At 55.2% G+C, this 22016-nt stretch overlaps 1 protein-coding gene across 1 annotated transcript; it reads right to left on the reverse strand.

Moving 5' to 3' along the window:
* Positions 1-5: 5 nt before the first annotated feature.
* On the reverse strand, positions 6-21422 carry RNF169 (ring finger protein 169). The gene is made up of 6 exons (XM_066990063.1): positions 21050-21422; positions 13115-13191; positions 7481-7627; positions 6479-6591; positions 5355-5454; positions 6-3703 (listed from the first exon to the last, which is right to left on the reverse strand). The coding sequence occupies exons 1-6, from the start codon at positions 21399-21401 to the stop codon at positions 2504-2506; spliced, it is 1989 nt and encodes a 662-aa protein (XP_066846164.1). The 5' UTR covers positions 21402-21422; the 3' UTR covers positions 6-2503.
* Positions 21423-22016: the final 594 nt, after the last annotated feature.

The following is a 22016-nucleotide window of genomic DNA, read 5'->3' on the forward strand; positions in this document are numbered from 1 at the left end:
CCTAAAAAAAAAAAAAGATATTTAAAGACACTGGCCTGGTGCACCAGACTTCAAAATTGTTTTTAAGAGAGGAAAAGGATACATTCAGCACGTAACCCCCCTGTAAACGTAGTTTGGGTTGTGCAGGCTTGCTCAGAGAGCGCTGGCAGCACCGGCACGGAGGGAACCAGCACAGCGAGACAGGAGAAAACCGTCGAGGGAAATCTGCTCGGGGCTCAAGGGATTAACCGCAGGCAAGGGGCAGAGCCCAGGGGAGTTGTATAATTAATAATAAACCTGGATGAACTCAGGAAGTGCACGCTTTAAGTTAAAATATCAGGGAAAAAAAAAAAAAAAAATCAAATTCTGGGTAAAAGCTGGGGGTTTCCATCCTGAGCTTATTCTTTAGAAACCGCTGCAGAGGGCGAATTCAGGCCACGGCTACTCATCTCCGCGCCGCTCTTCTCGGTCCAGTCAGGGGTCTAATTACTCCATCTCCTTCCAATTAATCGCCGGGTACGCGAGCATGATTCGGTTCGAGTCCAAAGAACCGCGCCTGATGCGGCAGCACCGTGCGAGGGGCAGAGATCCGCCTCCGGAGAGGTGCGGAGACCCGGGCTGGGTACGGCTTCGGCCATCCAGTAGTTTGTGTGTAAGGAGATACAGATATATATATATATAGATATATATATATATTACGGAATCATTGCTATAAGACTTCTCAAAACAAAAGTGTCGATCTGTTGAAATATAGTATTTAAAATATATAAATTTTATCCATTAAAATATAAGATTTCTTTTTTTTTTTTTAAAAAAATCCAGTTCAAGTCGGGAAACGCGCCAGGGTCCTTGCAGTTACCACAAGCGTGCTGGAAGAGAAAAACAAAACCAGTTCCTGTTTTGTTTTTTTTTTTTTTGTTTAAGAGGAAGGGAGAAATTGGGCCATTTTTAAGATAAATTCAGGAGGAATTTGGGCAACGACCATTTTCTGGGTCTGTACAACCACGAGCTGCCCTTCCCTTCGTGCCGCGGACACGGCGCGTTTAACCCGTGCTTCGGTTACGTCTTGGAAACGTCCCTCGTCCCCTGGCACCGACGGTCCCCAGCGAACACACTGCAAGGCAGCGCTCTTAGAGCCCGATTACCAGAAATAACCCGAGGAATCACCCCAAGGATGGGGCAGAGAGGTGAAAGGAAGCAGAGCACGGAAGGCGGCTGCCACCGAGGGCCACGTCTGGGTAGACAACTCCTCCTGCTCCACCAGCCGTGCCCGACCCCGTGCCCCGAAGTGGAAATCTGTAGTGCATCGCTCACCTGAGCTCTCGTAGTGGTTCAAACACCTGCGGGTGGCACGCTCGGAGCCTGGGGAGGGCAGATTGCACCCCGTGTGCCCCCAAACCCCCTGCCAGAAACTCCTCGGGTGCTGGGAGAGGGCTTAGGGGTGCCGAGAGCCTGCAGGGTACCTGCCACCTCCTTCCCAGGGCCAGCATCCCCCTTCCTCCATCCTCCCTTCCTTCCCCCTTGGATCCCTTCCTTCCCCCTTGAAGCCTCAGCAGGAAGGAGAAGAAACCCTGGGAGAAAAGCTGCAGGAGCTCCCTGGCTCACAGCACCAGGGGACAGCTCCCAGCCCAAGTTTCCTGCTCTGCCGTTACCAGGAACATGCAACATTCCTAAAACGTTCTGTAAAATCCCGATTTTACACCCTTCTTCACTACATTTGGCCTTCTGCTCGGAGGAAGCAACCTCAGCCCTGTGCAGCCAGCGAGGCACATTCGGCTGTCACCACCAGAGGTGGACCCACCCGGTACCTGCAAGCAGCAGCACGAAGCCTCCCTCGCCAACAGCCCGGCTGGTTTAAGCTTAAATCCAGCCAGGGTGTACAAATATTCTGATAATATTACGTCCGATCACCGCAGCATCGGGAGGAGAAGGGGACAGGCAGAGAGGAGCACACTTCTCCCAGGACCTGCTTTCCTCCCCGCGAGCGGAGCTCCGGGTGCTCCTGGCGCACCGAGATGGCGAGGCAACGACTGGCCGAGGTCCTTCGCGCGAGAAAAACCTCAATAATCTCAAAACGTAAACAGTAATCGCAAAACATTCACCCAGAGGCGCAGGTTGGAGGCACCTCTGGGCCCGTCTGGTCCAACCCCTGCTCAAGCGGGGTGCTGAGGAGCCAGGACCCCGGGGACTGCCCATAAAACCCTTCTTGCTAGGGGAACCCCACTGTCACCGACTGCCACCCGCATTGCAGTGTGTTCGGGGGGCTGAGGGACCTCTTTCAGACCCATGGACCAGCCAGGCTGGAGGAGTTTTTTGTTTTGTTTTTTTCCCCTTTTTCTTTAAATCTGTAAGGACTCTGGCTTCTCTCCGAACTGGACCTCCAAACGCCTTACCACCAAAACGAAAAAAAAATAAAACAACAAACACAACGGCGTGGGTGGAAGCATGACAAAAAAATAGCTTTCCTCTAAGACAATCCGATAAACCTCATCGTCCCCTAGAAAGGCAACGTCGCCGGGCGGCGCTACTTGGCGCCCAGAGTGCTCTTGGAGCGCAGCAGGTAGCGGTCCACCCGGACTTTCCGCCTCTCCACCACCGTCCTGTTCTCGCTGTCAAAAATCCTCTGCAGGTGCAGGGCCAGCCTCCTGTCCTCCTCCTCCTGCTGGAGCTTCTGCTCCACCTCCCGCACCAGCCGCTCCTCCGGGGCCAAGCCCGCGTCCCCCGCCGCGTGCCTCAGTCTCTTGACGGAGCCGTTGTGCTCCAAGTGCTTCGTTTTGCAGCGCCTCTTCCTTCCCCGGCGCAGCGCCGGCGCCTGCTCGCCGATGATGCCCTCGAAGGAGCTGTTCTGCACGTGGATCAGCTCGTTGCTGTTCAGGTATTTCAGCTGCTTCTTCCCCGACGAAGGCTTGACGGGGACGCCCAGGGCGCCGCTGTCCGGCAGCGCCGCGCTCACCCCGATGATCCTCCTGCTCAGCGCTTTAGGGCCGAGAGCCAGGCAGGATTTGTCCACCAACGCGTTCGTTTTGGGGTCCGGGGCTTCGGGCGGCCGCGGGTGGAGGGAGGTGACGACGGCGGATCGCTCGGCGGCGCTCTCGTCCGTCGGTAAGGCCTGGGAATCCCTGGTTTTCTCGCCCCCTCTTCCCGGCGTTGTTTCACTGATAGAAGGGAAGAAATCCAGCTCGGGGCGGGGGCCTCCCGGCGCGTCGGGGGGGAGCTGATCGTCCTGCGTTTGCGGCTGCTCTCGGTGGCCGGGGTTGGTGACGTCGGGACCCACGGCGTCCTCCCCGGGCTCCGAAGCCAAGGACGTAAGGGTGGCTTTATTGGAGAGAGTCTTTTTCACCTGGCGCTCCTGGAATATCTGCTCCCACTTTTTCAGTATCCTGGGGCTGGCCTCGTAGGTGGTTGGCTTCTGCAGGCTGCGGCTGAGGTTCCTCGGGGTGGACTTGATAATGAGAGGGCTCAGGACCCGGCCATCTGGAAGCCTTTTGGGAGGCGTGCAGGGGGAGCAGACGATGGGCTTGAAGTGGTTGAGCTCCTCCGAGATGCTGTCGTTGCTCTCGGGGCTGATGGAGCGCTCCGGCTTGTGCAGGGCCGGCAGGGAGGAGGCGGCGGCGAGCACCGGGCGCTTCTCGGCCGTCAGGTCAGGGGCAGAGAGGCAGCGGTTGTTCTGGGTGGACGACAGGACGCCCAGCAGAGGCGTCGAGGCGCTGGTGACGGGGGGGACCTGCAAGGCAAGGCATCACCGCTCAACAAAGCTGGTCGGGGAGGAGAGTTTGGGCAAGTGAGGGAGAGGAGCAGCCGCCGCCACTGCTTACGGCACGTCAGGGATGACGCAGGACCTAAGCGGGGGGACGCCAGACCCCGGCACGACCCGGGGCTCGAGTTTATTTTAGTGTAAGAGCTGTTCTTTGGGCTACCGGGCTCGCACAAATGGCAATCCCACCAGAAAAAAAAAAAACACATCTGAAGCAATGCAAGAAGCTGAGAGGCAGCTGGAGGAAGCCACGCTCCTCAAGGGAAGCGATCGCCAAAGGGCTTCTTGCTCCCTAGGAACCCAGAGGAGAGGAGGAATAAATACTCGGCCTGGGTTCATCTCGCTCCTCTGCAAACCACCAGGAGGAAAGGGCTCTGGCAGACCTTACGAGGAGCATCTCCAGCACCACCTCCTGCTGCTCCTACACCCGGAATGCGGCAGAACCCAGCCACAAGTAAATTTACGCACTAATGCAAATGGCATCATTATTTTCCAACATAAAATTATTTTATCCAGCTGCTAACCGAGGACAATGGGAGCCTTGCTCTGCTTCACCCAAAATAGGAGTGGTTTCTATGATTGTGGGGTCAAAACAGATCTTGCAGTGCAACTCTTAGTTGGCCAGGCCCATGAACCATCTACTTGAAGAGGAAAAAAAAAAAAAAGGCCTGGGAGGGCAGCTTAGTTACAGATCCTGTGCTTTGAGCTCAATTTATCTCTTATCAGCCTCGACAGGGACTGGACCAGGCTTTTAACACGAGACTGACCAAGGTCCATGCCCGAAACCTCGGGGACGCTAGCCGGGTGCTCACTGGGGTCAACTTCACGTACTGATGGGGATGTCACCAGATCCCAAGCGTCATCCCCCCAACCAAGCCAACCTTCCAAAAGGCTGCAGAGGCTTTTGTCCTGCACCACAGGTGGCTGAGGGAGGAGAAAACCTAACGGGTATCAAGGCATCACGGCCTTGAAGCATGTTGTACCCCCATGTCTCCCACTTCTGACGCGGTGACCCCCGGCACCGGTGTCCCTTGCTAAGCTGCACTGCCCAAAGCCACCGGGACCCTTGAGAAAGCTGCTGCTGCAGCCACCGGGAAGCCGCCAGGAAATTCATTTCATCTGCAGGATCTGAGGGAAGCAGGACCAGGCCAACATTTCCCATGGCAGAGAGCTCGGTGAAAGTGCGAAAGAAAGTACGCTCGCACCAGGCGAGCAGCGAGTTTTGCTCTTCTTAAACAGCTTTGGAAAGAATAGGGGAGAAAGAGGATTTTTTTCTAAAGTTTAAAGAAAAGAAAACCTGTTTAGTTGTCTGGAGATTCAGCCTTGGCAAGAAAATGAATTACCAAACGAAGGAGTGAAGAGAGCCCTTCCAATTGCCCCACAAAGCCAACAAAGCTCTGCAAGCCATCCACCCTCCCGCTCTGTAATTCCCAACCTCGCAGGTTTTTGCTGTGAGCTGTACGGAGCCAACTGGCCCCGGGGCGATAACACAGCACCAGCAACACCCCAAAGCACCAGCACTTTGTACCCGCAGACTGCTGGCGCTGGGTGACCTCGGATAAGGGCAGGTAACACATCAAAGCCCTCCCCGCCCCGCCACGCGCCGTGGAAGCGGCCGTACCTTTGTTTTGCTGGCCGGGGCTGATCTCTGCCTGCTCTTTGATCTCTCCTGGATGGTGTCAGTGCAGCTCCGACTCCTCTCCACCTTGGAGGTGAGGTTCCTGGAAAGCAGTTGATGTGAGATAACAGTGGATACGAGTCGACGTGAGATAACTTCCTCGTCTTGGGACCAGCACGACAAACAGCCCTGGCAGAGGCTGGGGCTGAGCACAGGGCACCCAAAAGCCTTGAGCTGACCACGTCCTTGCGGACAGAGCCCCAAATCCAGCTTGATGGGACAGGAGGCTGCTGCCCACCCCGGTGCCAGGACCTCACCCCGTTCCCCCACCCTCTTCATCTTCATCCCCACTGCCTCGTGGCCACGGTTTGACTCGCGCGGCTACGCCGCAAGCCGGACCAGACCGAAAATGAAGCCATTGATGAAAATCACTCGGACTGGATCTTTGTAGGTCCCTTCCAGCTGAACTGCTCCGTATTACACAGAAATAGTCTCACTGGGAGGTGGAATCGAGCCGTGAGCACCACACGGACCCGCCTGCACCATTCCCGGGGGGTGCCGCAGCGCTGAGCTGCTGAGCCCAGGGTTTTGGGCAGAGAAACCTTCGGGTCGAGGGAGCTGAAGCAGCAGCTGGGATGGATACTCCTGACCACGGCACCCCAGAGCCCCATCGTGTGTTCAGGGTCTCCCCAATGAACACCCTGACACGTCTCTTAATTGTAGTTAATTGAGGTCAGAGCTAACGACAGCAGTACGGAAGCCCCTGGGCTGCTCGCGTGAGGTCTCACTGAGGAGCTGTTTGAAACAAAGCTTGAGTTCAACACAAAGAATTCTGTTCTTTCATGATTTTGGTAATTTACACCTAGTCAACGATTTTTCTGCACCATGGGATGAACACTGAACGCGTTAACCCCCAGGATTTTATAACAGGTAGGAGGAAGTCAGACACTTTACCAACGCTAAAATTTCAGAAAAGTTATTGCTTGTTTTAGATTTGGATTGGATTTTAATAAATTCAAAGCATCTCGGGTACGTTTAGAAGAACAGCAAGAAGAACAGCAAGAAGAACAAGATATTTATGTCTGTAATGGACGTAAATAAACTCGAATCAGGTCTCAGCATCTTACCCTGAAAGGAAGGCAAAGGAGTAGGCACTGGTCTTGGAAACGAAAGCTGACCGATGCGTTTGCTTGCCCTGGAATGGTTCTTCATTCTCCGAATCCGAGAGGCGTTCGGGAAACTGAGGTCAATCAAGGAAGAGTTAGCTGACACGTACGACAAAAAGAATCACTTGGAAAACAAAGGGCTTTCTTGCAAAGGTATTAAAGATTCCAAAAGCCTCTTGCTGTGATTACACCTAGAGGAAATAAACCGAGAGTGCAACCTCCCAGCAAGGTAAACGCTCGTGGATTCTCTTCACCGGAACCATAACAGCTCAGAGGCTGGTTCCAGAAGCATAAATAATGCAAAAATAAGCACACAGCTCCTACGTAGAGCTGTGACTCACTGAACAAAGAGAATTTAACGATCAGACACTGGATGGACAGGAAGCTTGAGAAAATCTTTCAACAAAAACACTTCAGGACATGATTCAGTGCCCACATAATCCTCTACCAATCCCTAATTCTTAAGAGCGTTTCCTGTGGAGTCTCACCGCTGAAATGAGAAATGGGCACCACTCAGCAGGAGAAATCTGCTGGGCTACGGCATCGTATAGCTATGCTGCAGGAGCCATGGAGATACGCTCACAGGAACACCCGCGGATTGAGGACACCCGAAGCAGAGCAGGCACCTCTGCAGGTTTGACCCATATAACTGGAAGAGCCGCACCTCCAGTCCTGAGTGAGGTGGGCAGAAGGGGAGAAAAACCCCCAGAAGAACATCTCCAGTCATCAAAAACCTTCTTGGAAAATAGTTCTCAATAGCACGGATCTTTGTAAACTGTTAACTCATCCCCTTCAAGGCTATAGAGAAGTCAATCCTGGAAAGCACCCCGTGTCAACATCCACTGTCAAAGGAAGAATTGTTTTAAAAAAAGCAACTCTTGCTCCACGACTGAATCTCAGCAGTAATTTCACCCCCCCCAGACAGCGTCTCCGACGTGGATTGCCAAGTACAAGCTTACTTACACACTCCTGGTTGGCTTTGAGCACCACAGATTCGTCTTTTTTCTGCTGCTCTTCCATTTTTCTTTTTCCTGCTTCCATGTCATCCAGGATGAGCTTGTGAATCAGATCCTCGGAAGCTTTTTCTTCTTGTAGTTTTTCTTCTCTCATCTGGAAAACAACGACAAAGGAGACAGAATAATCGAAGTGTCTCAGGTGCCACACCTGGCTGTCGAGAAGGGGTTTTCCAAAAGAGCCTGGCCACATCATTTAATTTTGTGTCTCCAGTTCTCTGCTCTAGAGCTGTTGCCTACTCAGCAGCAGTCACGGGAAGATGGGGTTGTTCCTGCTGCTACACGAACAGCATGGACATCGTCTTTGTGAAACAGCAAAGGCAACAAAAACAGCGAGGTGCAATGGTTGACAAAGACTTCTCTGCCACGCTGTTTTCTAGAAGAGAGACGAAAGCTTCTGTCTGCTTGTAGGTAATCATACAACAAATAGGAATGTGCAAGACAACACACGTATACAATAACGTCACGCGAGCTACGCTTCCATTTTAGTCTTCAAATGGACCACAACGTGATACCCGCAACTCATCAGGTACACAGACAGCATCACCTACATGCAAGTTCGTTAGTTACAGCAATTCTCTAATATATTCCATGGATGCGTTGGGATAGAGAAGACCCAAAGACATCGTCCAACCCTCTGATGGCCAACTGGAGGCCCAAAGTTTTCCAACTGGAGGCCCAAAGTTTTAATTCTTTCTAATCCTCGTGTATTTTTAGACATTTTCAGGTTGCTTTTACCGCCGGCAGCAACTCCAAAAGGTTACGAGGCAACGTTATTTCATCCATCTGTCCTGCACTGCCGTGTTTTCCAAGCCCGAAGGCTGAACAAGGCATCCCACAGCACATCACGGCAGCCTCAGGAGCATCCAGCCACATCTCCCATCCATGCCCTGCACCGATGCTGCTTCTGCTGTGCCTTGTAGACCATGCCCCTTCCAGTCCCAGATGCTCCTTCACCTTCCCCAAAGGTCCCCTCCCCATTCCTGAGCTTGTGCAGCCCAGTAAGAAGAGAAGTGGGTTTTAGAGGAGTGCCAGCACTTCCCCTGCCCTCCTGGGAAAAGCAGGAGCCCTCACAGTGACCGCTTCCAACTGACCGAGGCCAACCTTTGGTTTCCAGCAGCTCCTCCTGGCGCAGAGGTTTCAGCCTTCCCGAGCCCAGGGGTTATCCCAGCACGGCCGCAGGCTCTGCTCAGAGCCAACAAAGCCCCTCTTCTCCTCCTTTCCACCACCTCTTCCTGATGAAGATCTGCAGACGCCTTCGGTACCACCGCCCGGCTGAGCCCGTCCAGGCAGCATCACCCTCATCTCTCCTCCCTTGTCTCGCCCAGCCTCTCCCCGAGCTTCAGCTCGCACGTAACGCCGTGAATAACCCCCGTAGGTACGTGCATGGACCTGCTCCTCCCTCCTTCCTCCACCCACCTCCGTGAATGGTGATCCTCCTCTACAAGCCCAACCTTTTAGAGCTGCAGCTCCGCCGCGCCGATCATCCGCGGCTGTGCTGAGCACCGGCACTTCCAGCTCTGTTCAGGCCGAGCGCGGTGGCTTAGGCGGCGAGGAGCTGTCCTGAATTTCCCCTATTTTCTTCTGGTGGCTTCCCCCTTTTCTCCTGGGGCAGCAGTGCCCGGCTGTCTTCGGGCACGGACGGCTTTCACGGGCAGCTCGGGTGCTCGTCCTACGGCGCCGCGCACAAAGAGCGTGGGTGACACTGCGACAGCTCCTCGCTTCTCCAAAAATACTCAGTATTTTCGTTCCCTGCTGCAGGGAAAAAAAAAAAAAAAGCATAGACATGCAAGGGAAGCTATCCTAAAATGCGAAGGGAAAGGAAACGGAGTTCACAGTGCGTTACACAAACGGCACAGCGGGGTTTTCAGGCTAGGAAGGACCCAAACCCTACAAAATCCAAACCCCACAGGGATGAGGGAGGGTGAAGGAGGACAAGAGAAGGTAGAAAGATGAGGAAAAAAAAAAACCATCATTTGGCTGGTTGTGGGTGTTCAGCAAACGGTTTCAAAGGCAGATTTTACTTCTTGTTAAGCAACGCCTTTAAGATGTGTCTTGAAATTCCCGATCTATTCATAAGCTGAAGCAGGAACTACAACACATCATCTGCCGGAGAGATTATCGCCACGTGATTCAGACACGGGGAGTGCTCCGCTGCACATCTCGTGAGCTTTCAGCAATGCTTCTGTGCTTTCAGAGGCCTTCAGGAAGGATCCGAAAAAATAGGTCACATTGAGGCGCGTCGTGAGGACGACTTCTTGGGCTGGCTGAGTGCTACCCAGTGCTCCTGGACCTTTCAGCTGTATGGAAGGAAGCTAGGTGGAAACCTTCCCTTTTTTTCCTGATGTCCAAAATTATACTCAGCTCCCAAATATAAAGCCGCAAGCATACGTAAGAATTCATGGGAATATTTAATTTTAGGCAAGCCCATGGACAGCCAGCCAGAGGTGCCAGCACGCACTCTGCCAATGGCCAATGCCCAAAACCAGGAGGCTCTCCCTTTACAGAGGAGAAAAAACGCATTTTAGGGAAAAACCTCTCTTTGTAAAGAACTTACTTACTCTGCTTTGGAGACAAAAGTGAGCGAGTCCCTAAGCAAGTGAGTCTGTGTCAGCATCCGTGGACACCTTGCGTGTGAGACTCGTGGCCAAATCTCTGGCCCTGCTGGCTGCAAGCGAAGCCAGACGCTAGCGATGAGACGCACGCTAATCCTGAAACATCGCTTTAAAAAGCCTAATGTCGATTATCTCCCGGAGCAGGTGATTACATTACAGTACCGTGCTAGGACATGAGGAGTGGGAACTGAAGCAAGCCAGGGTGAAACTTCTCCCACGTACCAAGTGATGAGACCAGAGGGAATGGTTGCACCGGGGGAGGGTTAGGTTGGATTTTAAGAGAAATTTCTTTACTGAAAGGGTTGCGAGGCACTGGAATGGGCTGCCCAGGGATGTGGGTGAGCCACCATCCCTGCGGGTCTTCAAAAATCGTGGAGATGTAGAGCTTGGCAGCGTGGTTTAGTGGTGGACTTGGCAGTGGTGGGTTCGAGGTTGGACCAGATGGTCACAGAGGTCTCCTCCAACCTGACTGATTCTGATTCTACCCCGGGAGAAATACCTGATGCTCTGCAGCACCTCTGAGCTCCTGGATGCTGCCCCATCAGCTGCTACCAGCAGCACGGTTATCGCACCTCCTTTTAACCTCCTGTCACCATTTCAGATACCACATCTGGAACTTTAAAAATGCCGTACAAGCCACTGATTGATTTTGAAACGGCAATCTTTGCTCGAGATGTGGCAACTTCAGCACTGCTGTTTGAAAAAAGTCTGGTAGACTCAGGCCTGACCTCTCCTCCTCGCTGCACGGAGCCGAGCATCAGCGCACGCCTTGGCAAGCGATCGGCCACTTGCGACAGGACAGCATGGGAGGACGAGCTCTGTTTGTAGCACACGGAAACGAGATCCTCCTTGGGAAGCACATAAAATATGAGAGCACCAAGCGAGCTGCGTACAAGGAAAATTATTCTTGCCATCCTGCATTTAGGCAGCAAACCCTTCACCTCCCTCCGAGAGCCAGGTCACCACCGGCGCTGAGAAAATCCCACCACGAGGTTATCCACTCTGAATAAATATTCTTCGGTGTGCTGTTCCAGTGACTGTCTTGGTTTTGACTGCAAAAAGGCTGGGCAGCAGGGCCAGGAAAACGACTCACGTCTGGGGGACGGAACAGCTGCTTGAAGGCTCAGGGAGAAGCCTCCGGACACCGAGGGAAGGCCGGTTATACGCCAGCTTTGGTTCCCAAATCCGAGTCCTCTGCGTGGTTCCCAAATCGGAGTCCTCTGCCTCAGTTTCCCCGAAGCGCTGGCACCAGGAGTCTCCTCCTTCTGTGAAGCAGCAGTCAAAATTCCCCCTGGAACAAGGGAGAAGCTGGAGCGCATCGTCACCGCCACGCTGCCGGCACGGCCACGCTGCCCTTTTCCCTGGGGCGAGCAAAAAGGGGAACAGGAACGAGACGAAACCATCCCCGAAATGCCAGAAACACGTTCGAGTATTTCCTCCTGACGGGCGCGGAAGGGAGAAGTGCCGGTGCTTGCTTATGGGGCATCTTTTTGAGGTCAAGCAGCAGACGCCAGAACCGCTCCGGGTTGCTGCAGCCCGACCACAGCTCAGATTGCTCCTCTGAGCCTCACGGCACCTGGGGCTGGCTCCCAAACCATCGTGGGAAGTCTCCAATCGCTATCGCTGCGAGATTTATAAACCCTGGCAAGGTCTGCAGTAAATACCTACAGGAACAGCTTTAGTTCTTTGCTAAGCCAAAGACACCCCGAGTACACTCATCCTCTGGGTCCCAGGGAAATAAATTGCCCGATACAGTGATCCACATCCAAGTTAATTAATAAACCAGACTTTTGTCTCTCTCTGCCCAGTCTTGCAGCACTGCCTAACCCACCTCTGCTTCAACGGAGCGCCTCACTGCTGCCAAAAGCGCCACGAGCCGCAACACTTGACACACAGCACAAGGCGGCCAGACCAGAGAAGTTTCTGTTTCTTAAAAATCGGCTAATGAAAGGTCACGGTCAGGCAAAATCACCCGAGTGACCCGGCACTGCTAGCTCCACATAGGGGGAAGCAGGAGAGAAAACCCTTCCACATTAAATCTGCCTAATTTATGTGTAATTTTAACGCAAGCGTTTCTTGGTTATTTACCTTAAACACCACCTAAACAGTGTTTTCCTACTCAGCATCATGCAGTGGCCAAGGCTGTTTTTCCATCTAAATATCAGCCTTTTCCGTTGTTGTTGAGACCTTCAATCAAAAACCCCAAAGAAAACTCATCAAGGATGAAGCAAAACGCCATCACGAGGACCAAGGTGCTGCTCCGGCAGGGCCACGCACGGGTCCGGGCACAGAATGGGATTAGGGATGTGGGATTTGGGATTTAAGAAAACTGGATTTAATTTAACCTTTATCCGCTCTGCTACAGCGGTTATTGCTCTCACTGCAACGCTTCTCACTTACAAAGCAGCCAGCTTCCATAAAGGACTAGCCACTGGATGATTTAGATTCACGCAATCCCTAGTTTAAATGGAGAAAATATTTTCCCAAACTCTAATTCCAAAACAGCTGGAAAGCTGTTTTCCCCCCTCTTAATTTTTGTCTTTAAATAACAGCTTTTCCTGCCTAAGAACAGACAGAAAACTCAGTTTTGCGATGGACAGTTAAGGAGAAGGATGTTACTCCAGGAGCAAGGAGAAGTCGCCCTATGCTGCAAAACTTTTTATGGGATTGACTTTTTATGGGATTTTATCCGCAAATACGGATGCTCCGATAAACCCCACACAACTGAGGGCTGTGCGAGGTCCACCACGGACGGTCCGTGCCCACCTCCCGGCTCCGGAAGGCAGCCCACGGCACCAGAAACTGCTTTCTGCACGCTCAAGTGCATCTCCCTGAACTGTTTGAGCAGCAGAAGGGGACAAATGGTCGCTGTTCCAGAGCGGGAACTGAAAGCCCTTCGTCGCCCTTACAGGTGGGATGGCGTTCCTGCTGGGAAACCTGGAAGAAAAACCACAATGAGAGCACCGTACCTTCCTCAGCTGGCTTTCGTATTCTTCCCGAAGCTCCCCTGGTTTGCTTAGCTTAATGGGCGCTCTGAATATGAAGTCTGGAAAGAGAAGAAGAAGAAGGAAGGACATTTTAGTGCAGGTGGCCGGGGCTGCCCGGACTGCTTGCCCAGCAGCTCCCGCAGCGGTTTCCCACAGCTGTAGCACACCTTGGCACACCTCTGCCTGCCAGCCTCACACCCACAGGCACCCCAACGCAGGCTAAGGTGGACAACGTGGGCTAAAAGCCGATAAAATCCTCTCTGCACCCATTTTGCTTCTAAACTCACCACCAGAACCCCTGTAAGAGGGAGCAGGAGCGCTGCCAGCTCCCGAATTTAACAAATCACGCCGTATTTCTCCGAGGTTCGCACGCTCCCAAGGCGAACACACCTCCTGCGGTGGAATATGGACTAACAGGCTGTGCTGTTTCTAAAAAAGCTGCTGCTCCACCTTGCACGAGCTAGTGCTAGGACAGAAATGCCCTCCCCGTGCTGTAAACGGCCACAGGCGGCGTCGGTCGTGGCCTCGAGCTCCCCGTGCGCGTTATCGGGTTGGATTTCCACGTGTGATGCTCCTACAGCAACCTCTGAGTGCTTGGGGCTCAGCTCAGACCTCATTTTCACCAGTAAAAGGCATGTTTTTGTCCTCCAGGGTAACACAACCTACGGGTTAAGCTGAGGGAGCGGAGCAGCAGCGAAGGCAAGCCGTGCCACCCGCTCCATCGCCCACACGGGTTCACCAGAGCTCTTAAATAAAATGTTTATAAGGTTGTGCTGGTTTAGCTAAAACGGTCGGTTTTACGTACAGCACCTGTATGCAGCAAGCGGTACGTCCTACGGACACGCCAAAAAGCCCGGGGACCCACGTTTCCAGCTCCGCGTGGAATAAAGGCACCGAGCGCACGTGGCACCGCGGTGCCGCATCCTCCCCACCGGCCCCGCCTCCACCGGGCTGCTCGGCAAAGTTTCCTCTTTCTTCCAAGAGTCTCAGCTTTTTTTACCCCAAGGTTTAAGGCTGGGACACCCCCAGATGCGCAGGGTTTAGGGACAGCGGTACTTTCCCAGCCCTCTTCTTTCCAAAAGTTCTTTCGCTTCGGGGCCGGTGCCCGTGCCAGGACAACCTCAGCTCCCAGCTCTTGAGGCTGCCAGAGAGGGGCCTCACCCTGCGGTGCTCAGCCTCGAAAAGTCGTCAATTCCTGCACCATATGAGAGGACAGCGCATTTCCTCATAACGAGAAGTGATGTTAAATAATAAGTGGCATTTGACGGGCAGCCTCAACACCCCTCGATGCCTCAAATCCTCTCGATTTCAGCCCCCAGAAGGGGGCATCGTGCCCGGGCACCGTTCGCCTGCACTCCCGAGCAGCACCCAGCAAATCCAGCAGCGTGGGTGGAACAGACGACCCCAAACAGGTCACCTCGGTGCAGAAATCCTTCAATTCCCCATCCATTGTCCTGCAAGCCAAAGCTCGGCCGCTCTCAGCAAGCTCTGCTGCTTCCTTCTCCCCTTCGCTCCCGGGGGGATAACCAAACCTCGAGGCTTTGCTTTTTTTTTTTTTTCCCCTCTTCCAGCAGCTGGGGTTTCTGTTTGGAGGAGATCTACACGCCTCCAAAACACAACGCGATTTTCTGGCTGCGAATGCAGAGAGGTTTGGAAGCAGGTTTCCGACGGGAGCAGTTACTCCAGCTCTTTTCCAAGTATTTTATTACGGAGTTATATGAAGAAATGCCAGCTGTGTGCTGCACGCATACGTAACTCACCCTGATAAGGGCACTGGGGGAACATCTCGGGAGTTTCCCCGTCTTCCTGCCCCAACCTGGTGTGTCAGAAAAGGAGATTCTTCACAACCCGCTCGCCAGCCCGGGTCTTCAGGTGCCAAATTCACTGCTTCCCCCTGTGCCTCCTCTCCAAGAGATGGGCTTGGGGAGCTGGTAAAGGTACACGAAGCCACAAAACGGATCCATGCATGCAATAAAAGGAAGATAGAAAAAAAGCAGAAATCCACCAGTGAACACGAACAGCGGGTGCAGAAAGAACGAGATGGTGAAATAATACGAAAACATTGGAAATATGAAAAGTTTCGGCATTTGTGATCATAGATTTTTTTTTGCAGAACAAACAGGAGCGCAGACACAATTTATAAGTAACAAAGATGTGAGAAGGGAAGACGTTTCGGAAGAGCCTTCCTGCATGCTGTTGCTCATCCGTGGCACTGGTATGGTTTGCCTGGCTCCCAGTGGCTGCGGCTTTCACACGAGGCACATGAAGAGGTCTTCTGCGAGGATTTACAACATCTGGGGGTCTTGTGGGGATATAACCAGATGAAAGGCCATTGGCACTAAAGGGAATGCACCAAAGCGAAGAATACAACAGACTGTAAGTGGCCAGACCTCTCCGGGGACGTGGCTGGAAGCAGTCGATGCCTGCACGTGGTGCGCCGACGCCGGTCCCGGTGCAGGTGGGAGTCCTGTCTGGTGTCCTACAGACGTGATCCTACAGCAGCAAACGCCTTGGGATGGGAGATGAGAGATGGAGAGGCCGTTGGGATGCGAGGGACAGGAGGGGTGGTGCTGGAAAGCTGCCGAAATCCAAGCTGCGGGTGGTTTGTGATGGCTCTCGAGGCTTCGTGGAGCAAAGGGGACGTGGATGCGTACCCAACTAATGTTAATTCCACCTCACCTCCTTCTTTGGTGGGTTAATGAGGGGTTGAGGGGGAAAAAAAGTCACCTCCCAGGGGTGAGAGGGTTTGCACCCGCTCACAGTCGTGCTCTATGAAGCAAGTGAAGGACCAGTGGTACGGTGGGGCACCAACGCGCTGCAGCACAGCCCCTGCAGGAACCTGCCCCCAGAACGCAGGCAATACGCCGGCACTGCCCTAATCTTGTTCCGGACAGAAACACATAAAGAAATAAGGCAGGAAGGTGAGAGAGCAGGAAGCAGCACGCTGCTGAGGACGTTAAATGCTGCCCTTAGACATGGTGCGTGAGGGTGACATCGATGGAGAAGCTGCAAGGAGCAGCAGTTCCTAACCTCGTGCAGAAGGGGAAGAAGATTTGCTGGGGTCAGTTTTTTTTTTGCTGGGGTCAGTCTTGAGCCCTTCAGGCTCATGGACAACATCGCAGCACAGATGTGGTGTTGCCCGAACTCGAGGATCCAGCAGCACTCGAGCTCGCCCCCTTTCCCGGAGCCGCTGGGGCCAAAAACGCAGCAGCCACGGTGCCAGCGTGGGCTCAGCAGGCACAGATCCATCACATGAGGCTTCCACATGTGATGCTTCCCTGCCCATCCTCCGGTTCCTGTGATTTCTGAGTCGTTCCCTGTCCCAGCACCTGAGGAACAGAAGGGTTTCTAACAGCAGGCTTTCTTCTATTGCATTCAGAAGCACCTAAAAGCTCACCCGGTTAACAAGCTATAACCATTTCTCAGCAGGATGCCCAATTTGCTGAAGAATTATCTTCCAAGAGCTAACGATCAACAGCCAGGCCAGGACAGCACCCCACGTCGTCACCGGGACTAGCCCAGGTCAGGTCCTAACCAGTCCCTTCGCTACCGGCTCCGATGGTAGGTTAAACACAACGCGGAGGAAGAGGAAGGTGGTGCTCCTTGGATGTGCTTAATTAAATCACTTGGAACCTCCGATGGTGCAGGTCTCAGTTGGGTTTTTGGAGTCAATCCCTGCTTTTCACGCAGCACGGGAGTGCTTCGCCAGGATTGCTGTCTGCAAGCTCGTAGCGCTGTGCTCTAGAGGGAAAAAACAATCTGGAGACAGGCTGCAGAAAGCAGAAGTGGAAGGAAATCAAGGAATCACCTGGAAATGTTCGAGAACTCGACCGGTCTAGGTCAGCGGGACAAGAGGGCATCCAGAGCCAGAAAAAGGCAGGAGGAAGGGGAGGAAGGACGGGGAAGTCACGCCAGACGGCTGGCCATCAAAACGCCCTCTCGTTAAGGGCTCGGTTATTGATTGCACGAATTTCTGCTGGGCAGGAGAGAGAGAAAGGAAGCTGGCTGAATTTGTAACAAAGGAGATTTTGGTTGGGTATTAGGCGAAATTTCCGTGTGTTTAGGTTGTTACACAAACGTGGCCAGGGAATTCGGTTTTTTTGGGGATGTTTTCACAAATGGATGCCCCAAATGTTGACCTCGGTGCAGCAGAAAAACCTCCCCATGGCTTTCCAAAACCACCTGCAGATCTCTTGCTGAAGCAGCCGTTTATTATCCATGCACCAAGCGAGCAGCTTCCAGCTCCTGCCCAGCGTAACAAGCCTCTTCCCTGGAAAACTGAAGTCCTGCTTCGCTGTTCGCTGCTCCTTCGGGGATTTTCCAAGCTCCCCGAAGACACCCATACCCTCTGATGGCGACACGAGGAGCGACAGGCAAAAACGTATCAGTTTGGTTGAACCTGGGCCTCGTGCCTGCTGTTGGAGAACATCGAGCCCCGTCCTCATCCACTTCTCCTTCCCTGAATTTCATTCCACTTGTCTCGCTGCTGGGCACTCCATCGTCCTCGGAGAAACGTAAGCGTCCTGATTTTCTTATGGCTCAGCCTGAGCAGCTCACCAGGAGCGTGGCACATGCATCCTTGCTCCTCTCAGCTGCTTCAGCCCAAAATCCAGCCTCTTACCAGCATCCAGGGGCACGTTTCCAGCTGCCACGTGGGACCCACGGATGCCTGGGTGCTGCTGCTGGGGGAAACGGGAGCTCAAAGGGCAGCGGGCGCCTCCTCTCCGCTTACCTCCGTCCGCTTTTGTTTGGCGAGCGCCGCGACGAGGACTTTGTCTTCCTGTGTATTTGTACAGCACTTAATCCCTGATCTCTGCCAGGGTCTCCCCAAGTCCACTGTGGTGTTCAAATCCCAGCAAAGGACAGAAATTGAGACTCAAAACCCGTGCTGGCTGCCCAGTTTAAGCTAGAAGCTTCAGCCAAGTCAAGATGCAGCACCTCTCATGTTTAAAAAAAAACAAAAACATGAAAAGTATTTTTCTCAATCATTTCTGCAGGTTTCAAGTGATTTAATTGTGTCAGCTCATTCAGTGTTTGCTGAGAGCCCAACTCATGCTGGGGGCACCCCTGGGTGCCGCCGCTCGCCCCCTCGCCCCAGCAGGGCCCCGCGGAGCCGCTCGCCCAGCCCCACGTCCCGGCGGCTGCCGGAGACCCCGCGGAGGAGCCCCCAGCCCCTCTCCGGGCAGCCCGTGCCAGGGCTCCGGCACAGAAGGGAAGTGACCTGGCGTTAAGTGAACTTCTCGTGGGTTAGCTCGTGCTGGTCACTCGGCCCTGCGGAGAAGAACCCGGCCCCGCTGCCTTTATGGCCTCCCCTCAGGTGTTTACGCACGCTGGCGAGTCCCGGGAATGTCTGGGGAAGGCAGGCAGACCCTCGCTGGAGGGAGGATCAGGTTAAGAAACATTTAAACAGAGGTACGTGTGTCCAGGTGACTTTACGGCTCCTTCTCACGCGTGGAGAGTTGGCCAACGTCATGGGGAGGCCGCTCTTGAAAGGCCACGGCAATCAGGAGAGGTTCTTGGTGCTCTGAAGAAAGCCAGCGTCGCCCCTCTCCAAAAAGGAAGGCCTCACCTCGATCCCTGGTGACGGAGCCACTCATCCTGAAAACCGCCTCCAGGCACACGGAGAAGGAGATCGGGAGCAGCCGCCGTGGATTTACGAAGGGCAAAGCAGGATGGGGCTTGCCTCGACCAGCGAAGGGCCACGACGATTTTACCTGCCAGGCTCTTCTCAGCAGCACCCAGCGGCGGGGCAAGAGGCAACGGGCACAAAGAGAAACGCAGCAAGTTCTGCTGGACACCGAGAACGCTTTTTGGGATTCCTGACGGGGCGGTTAAGGTGGCTGCGGAGCCTCCATCCATCCTTGGAGAGGGACAAACCCCAATGGTGCTGGGCAGCCCAATTTCCACGCTGGTAGCCCAACTTGCCACCTAGGTGGTCAATGAGCCCCACAGCTTCCAGCCTGGATGCAGCAGCTGGTGCTGCTCCAGGACGAGCTTGTTCTTACCGGGAATGCCATTCGAGATGAGAGCTCGTTTGAGCTCGCCTCATCACCCGTTAATTGAGCCACTCCATAGCCTTAAGCACGGCCTTGTGGCGGTGAGGCTGATGCGGAGCGCTCAGCACAGCCCTGTTCAGCACCCGGGGTGAGGAAACGCTGGGACCACGCGGTGTCAGCCATACACACAGCTCTGCGTTTGGGTGCACACCCCACGTTCCTCCGTGCTAAGAGCCCTCACCACTCTCTCCAAGACACTTCCAGAGCTTCGGGAAATTCAGGTGGGCAGCAAACATTTATCGAGACGACTACCGGGTGCCTGCTGCAAAGCGCACGCACCTGAGACAGCGCGAGACAAGCAGAGAGTCCAAACTCATTTTTTCATCAAATATAAGCGTTCCTGCAGCGTGGATGTTCCAGGCGAGGGCAGACCAAGCAGGGCCAACAACCAGCAAGGAGCAAGGACCAACTCAGCGGGAGGTTCTGCGGCGAAGCAGCGGGCTGGTGGCTGTCCCTCCTGTCCCAGCGCGGTGCATCTCCCCTCCAGGCAGTCCATCAAAAAGTCATCAAATCCGGCAAACCCTTGCGAATTCCTTCCCAGCAGAGGTTAGCGGGGTTGGTCTGAACCAGCAATTTAAGCCATCTACGCTCATGCTGCCCGTTTTCCCTGCTGACAGCAGCGTGCCCCGCAGGGACCGGTTGGGGCACGGCTGAAGCGGCGCGTGGGCGTTCATCCGGAGCTCAGCACCTCGCCGGGGCTTCCAGCAGCACAGAGGAAGGCTCCCACAGCAAAGAGGTGCTCACGGCGACGGTGGACGATCCACGTCAGCGCTGCCTGCTCCGGGCACCGCGCAGGGAAGGAGCCGCGCCAGGGCTGAGCAGCGTGCTGGTGGCGCTGAGCTCACCAGGTGGGGAGGAAACTCCACAGAAAAAGCTCGGGGATGACGGACTCGCCGTCAGCGAGGACCAGGGCTTCACCACGATTCCCTTCCCGAGGAAGCACAAACCTGCCTGATGTTCAATCCCTCCGGCCAACGCCTCCGTAACCGTTAACTTTTTGGGCAGTGTTACGACAAAATAACCGCCTGCTGGCCATCGGATGGTCCCGGCTGGTGCCACCTCGTGGGGATGCAAGGCGACCCGATGCTGCCCCATCCCTCCCATTACCAGTGCCACCAGCGAGGGGCTTCCCAGGGAAGGGGACGGGGGGCTGATGCCCTTCACCCCTGGCTGGCGTTCTCATGCCGGAGGGGTGGGGAACCCTAAACCCTATGTCCCCTGGTGGTGGTGGGGCAGCTGCAGCCCCTTTATAGGATGGTTTGGGTTGGAAGGGACCTCAAAGGCCACCCAGTTCCAGCCCCCTGCCATAGGCAGGGACACCGCCCGCTAGATCGGGATGCTCAGGACCTCGCCCAGCCTGGCCTTGAGCACCTCCAGGGATGGGGCATCCACGGCTCCTCCGGGCAACCTGTGCCAGTGCCTCACCACCCTCTGGGCGAAGAACTTCAGAGAACCCCAGCCAAGGTTGGAGGAATTTCAGAGAACCCCAGAACCATTAGGGTTGGAAAGCCCCCCGGGGACCATTTGTCCCCCATGCCACCACCCCCCACCCCTAACCACCACCTTCCTAAGCCCCCCAGGACCCCCCAAACCTCCCCTTTTTAAACTTAAATCCCCCACCACCGACAAACACCCCCCTTCCCCTGCCCCTCCACCCACCACACTGCGGGGCCGAGCCCCGCGCACCCTCACCACACCCGCAAGCCCCGCCCACCAGCTCAAGCCCCGCCCCCCGCCGCAAGCCCCGCCCCAATCCCGCCAAGCCCCGCCCACCGCCCACAGGCCACGCCCCCCCGCTCCCCCCCCCCCTCAGCCGCCGCGGCGGTTGGCGCTGGGGGAGGGGCGGGAGCCGCCACCGCACCTGGGTCCGGCGCCCGCTGCTCCCCCCCGCCGCCGCCTCCTCCTCCTCCTCCTCCTCCTCCTCCTCCTCCTCCTCCGGCCCCAGCGGCGGCGAGGCGGCCGCGGCACAGCGGGCAGCGCAGGCCCGGGCCCTGCAGGCAGCGCTGGAAGCAGGCGAGGCACAGCGAGTGGCGGCAGGGCGGCGTCACCGCCTCCGCCAGCGCCTGGCGGCACGCCGGGCACTCCGCCGCTGCCGCCGCCGCCGCCGCCGCCTCATCCTCGGTCTTCTCCGCCGTCCCCGGCCGCCCCCCCGGTCGCCGCCGCCCTCGCCCCACCGCGGCCCGGCCGCCGGGGCCCGCCGCCGCCGCCGCCATCTTCTCACACTTGGAGGGGACGCGGCCCCGCCCGCCCGGGTTCATCTCCATATTCATGAGGCGAGGCCACGCCCCCTCCCTCCGTGGTGAATATTCATGAGGGGAGGGGATAAAAGGAAGGGGAGGGCGCCGCGTTCTGTCAGTGCCCGCGGGGCCGCGTGGGGCGGTGGGGGCGCGCAGCCCGCGGCTCCCCTCAGGGAGCTTCCCTTCGCGCTGCCCCAGTGATAAAAGCACCGCGCACAACCCCTCTTCGTTAACAGCCCTTTTCTATCCCGACTCGCTGTCACTTGCGGTTTACACCCACTGATTGCGCTCCCCTTTAGACTCACCGACAGACCAAACCCGCCTGAGCTCCCCTTTGCGTCTCCTGCTGCCCGCAGGCACCCAGGGGCCCCCCAGAGATCAGCCGGTTATAAGCTCTGTGCCGCATCAACAGGCAGAGCAAAGAGCCTAGTTCCACACAGACCACGTAGTTTAGCCTTTCCTGGGTAATATTCACTCGTATTTTAGCATTTTATATGTTAGCGTTTTGCTCAGTGCACAGTTCACAAACCCAAATCCCATCCTGACATGGCCTTCCTGTCAGCCTGGCTGGCAGGGCTGAGGATCAAGGGG

The sequence above is a fragment of the Anser cygnoides genome, chromosome 1 (genome assembly GCF_040182565.1).
Source record: "Anser cygnoides isolate HZ-2024a breed goose chromosome 1, Taihu_goose_T2T_genome, whole genome shotgun sequence".
NCBI classification, from domain to species: Eukaryota; Metazoa; Chordata; class Aves; order Anseriformes; family Anatidae; genus Anser; species Anser cygnoides.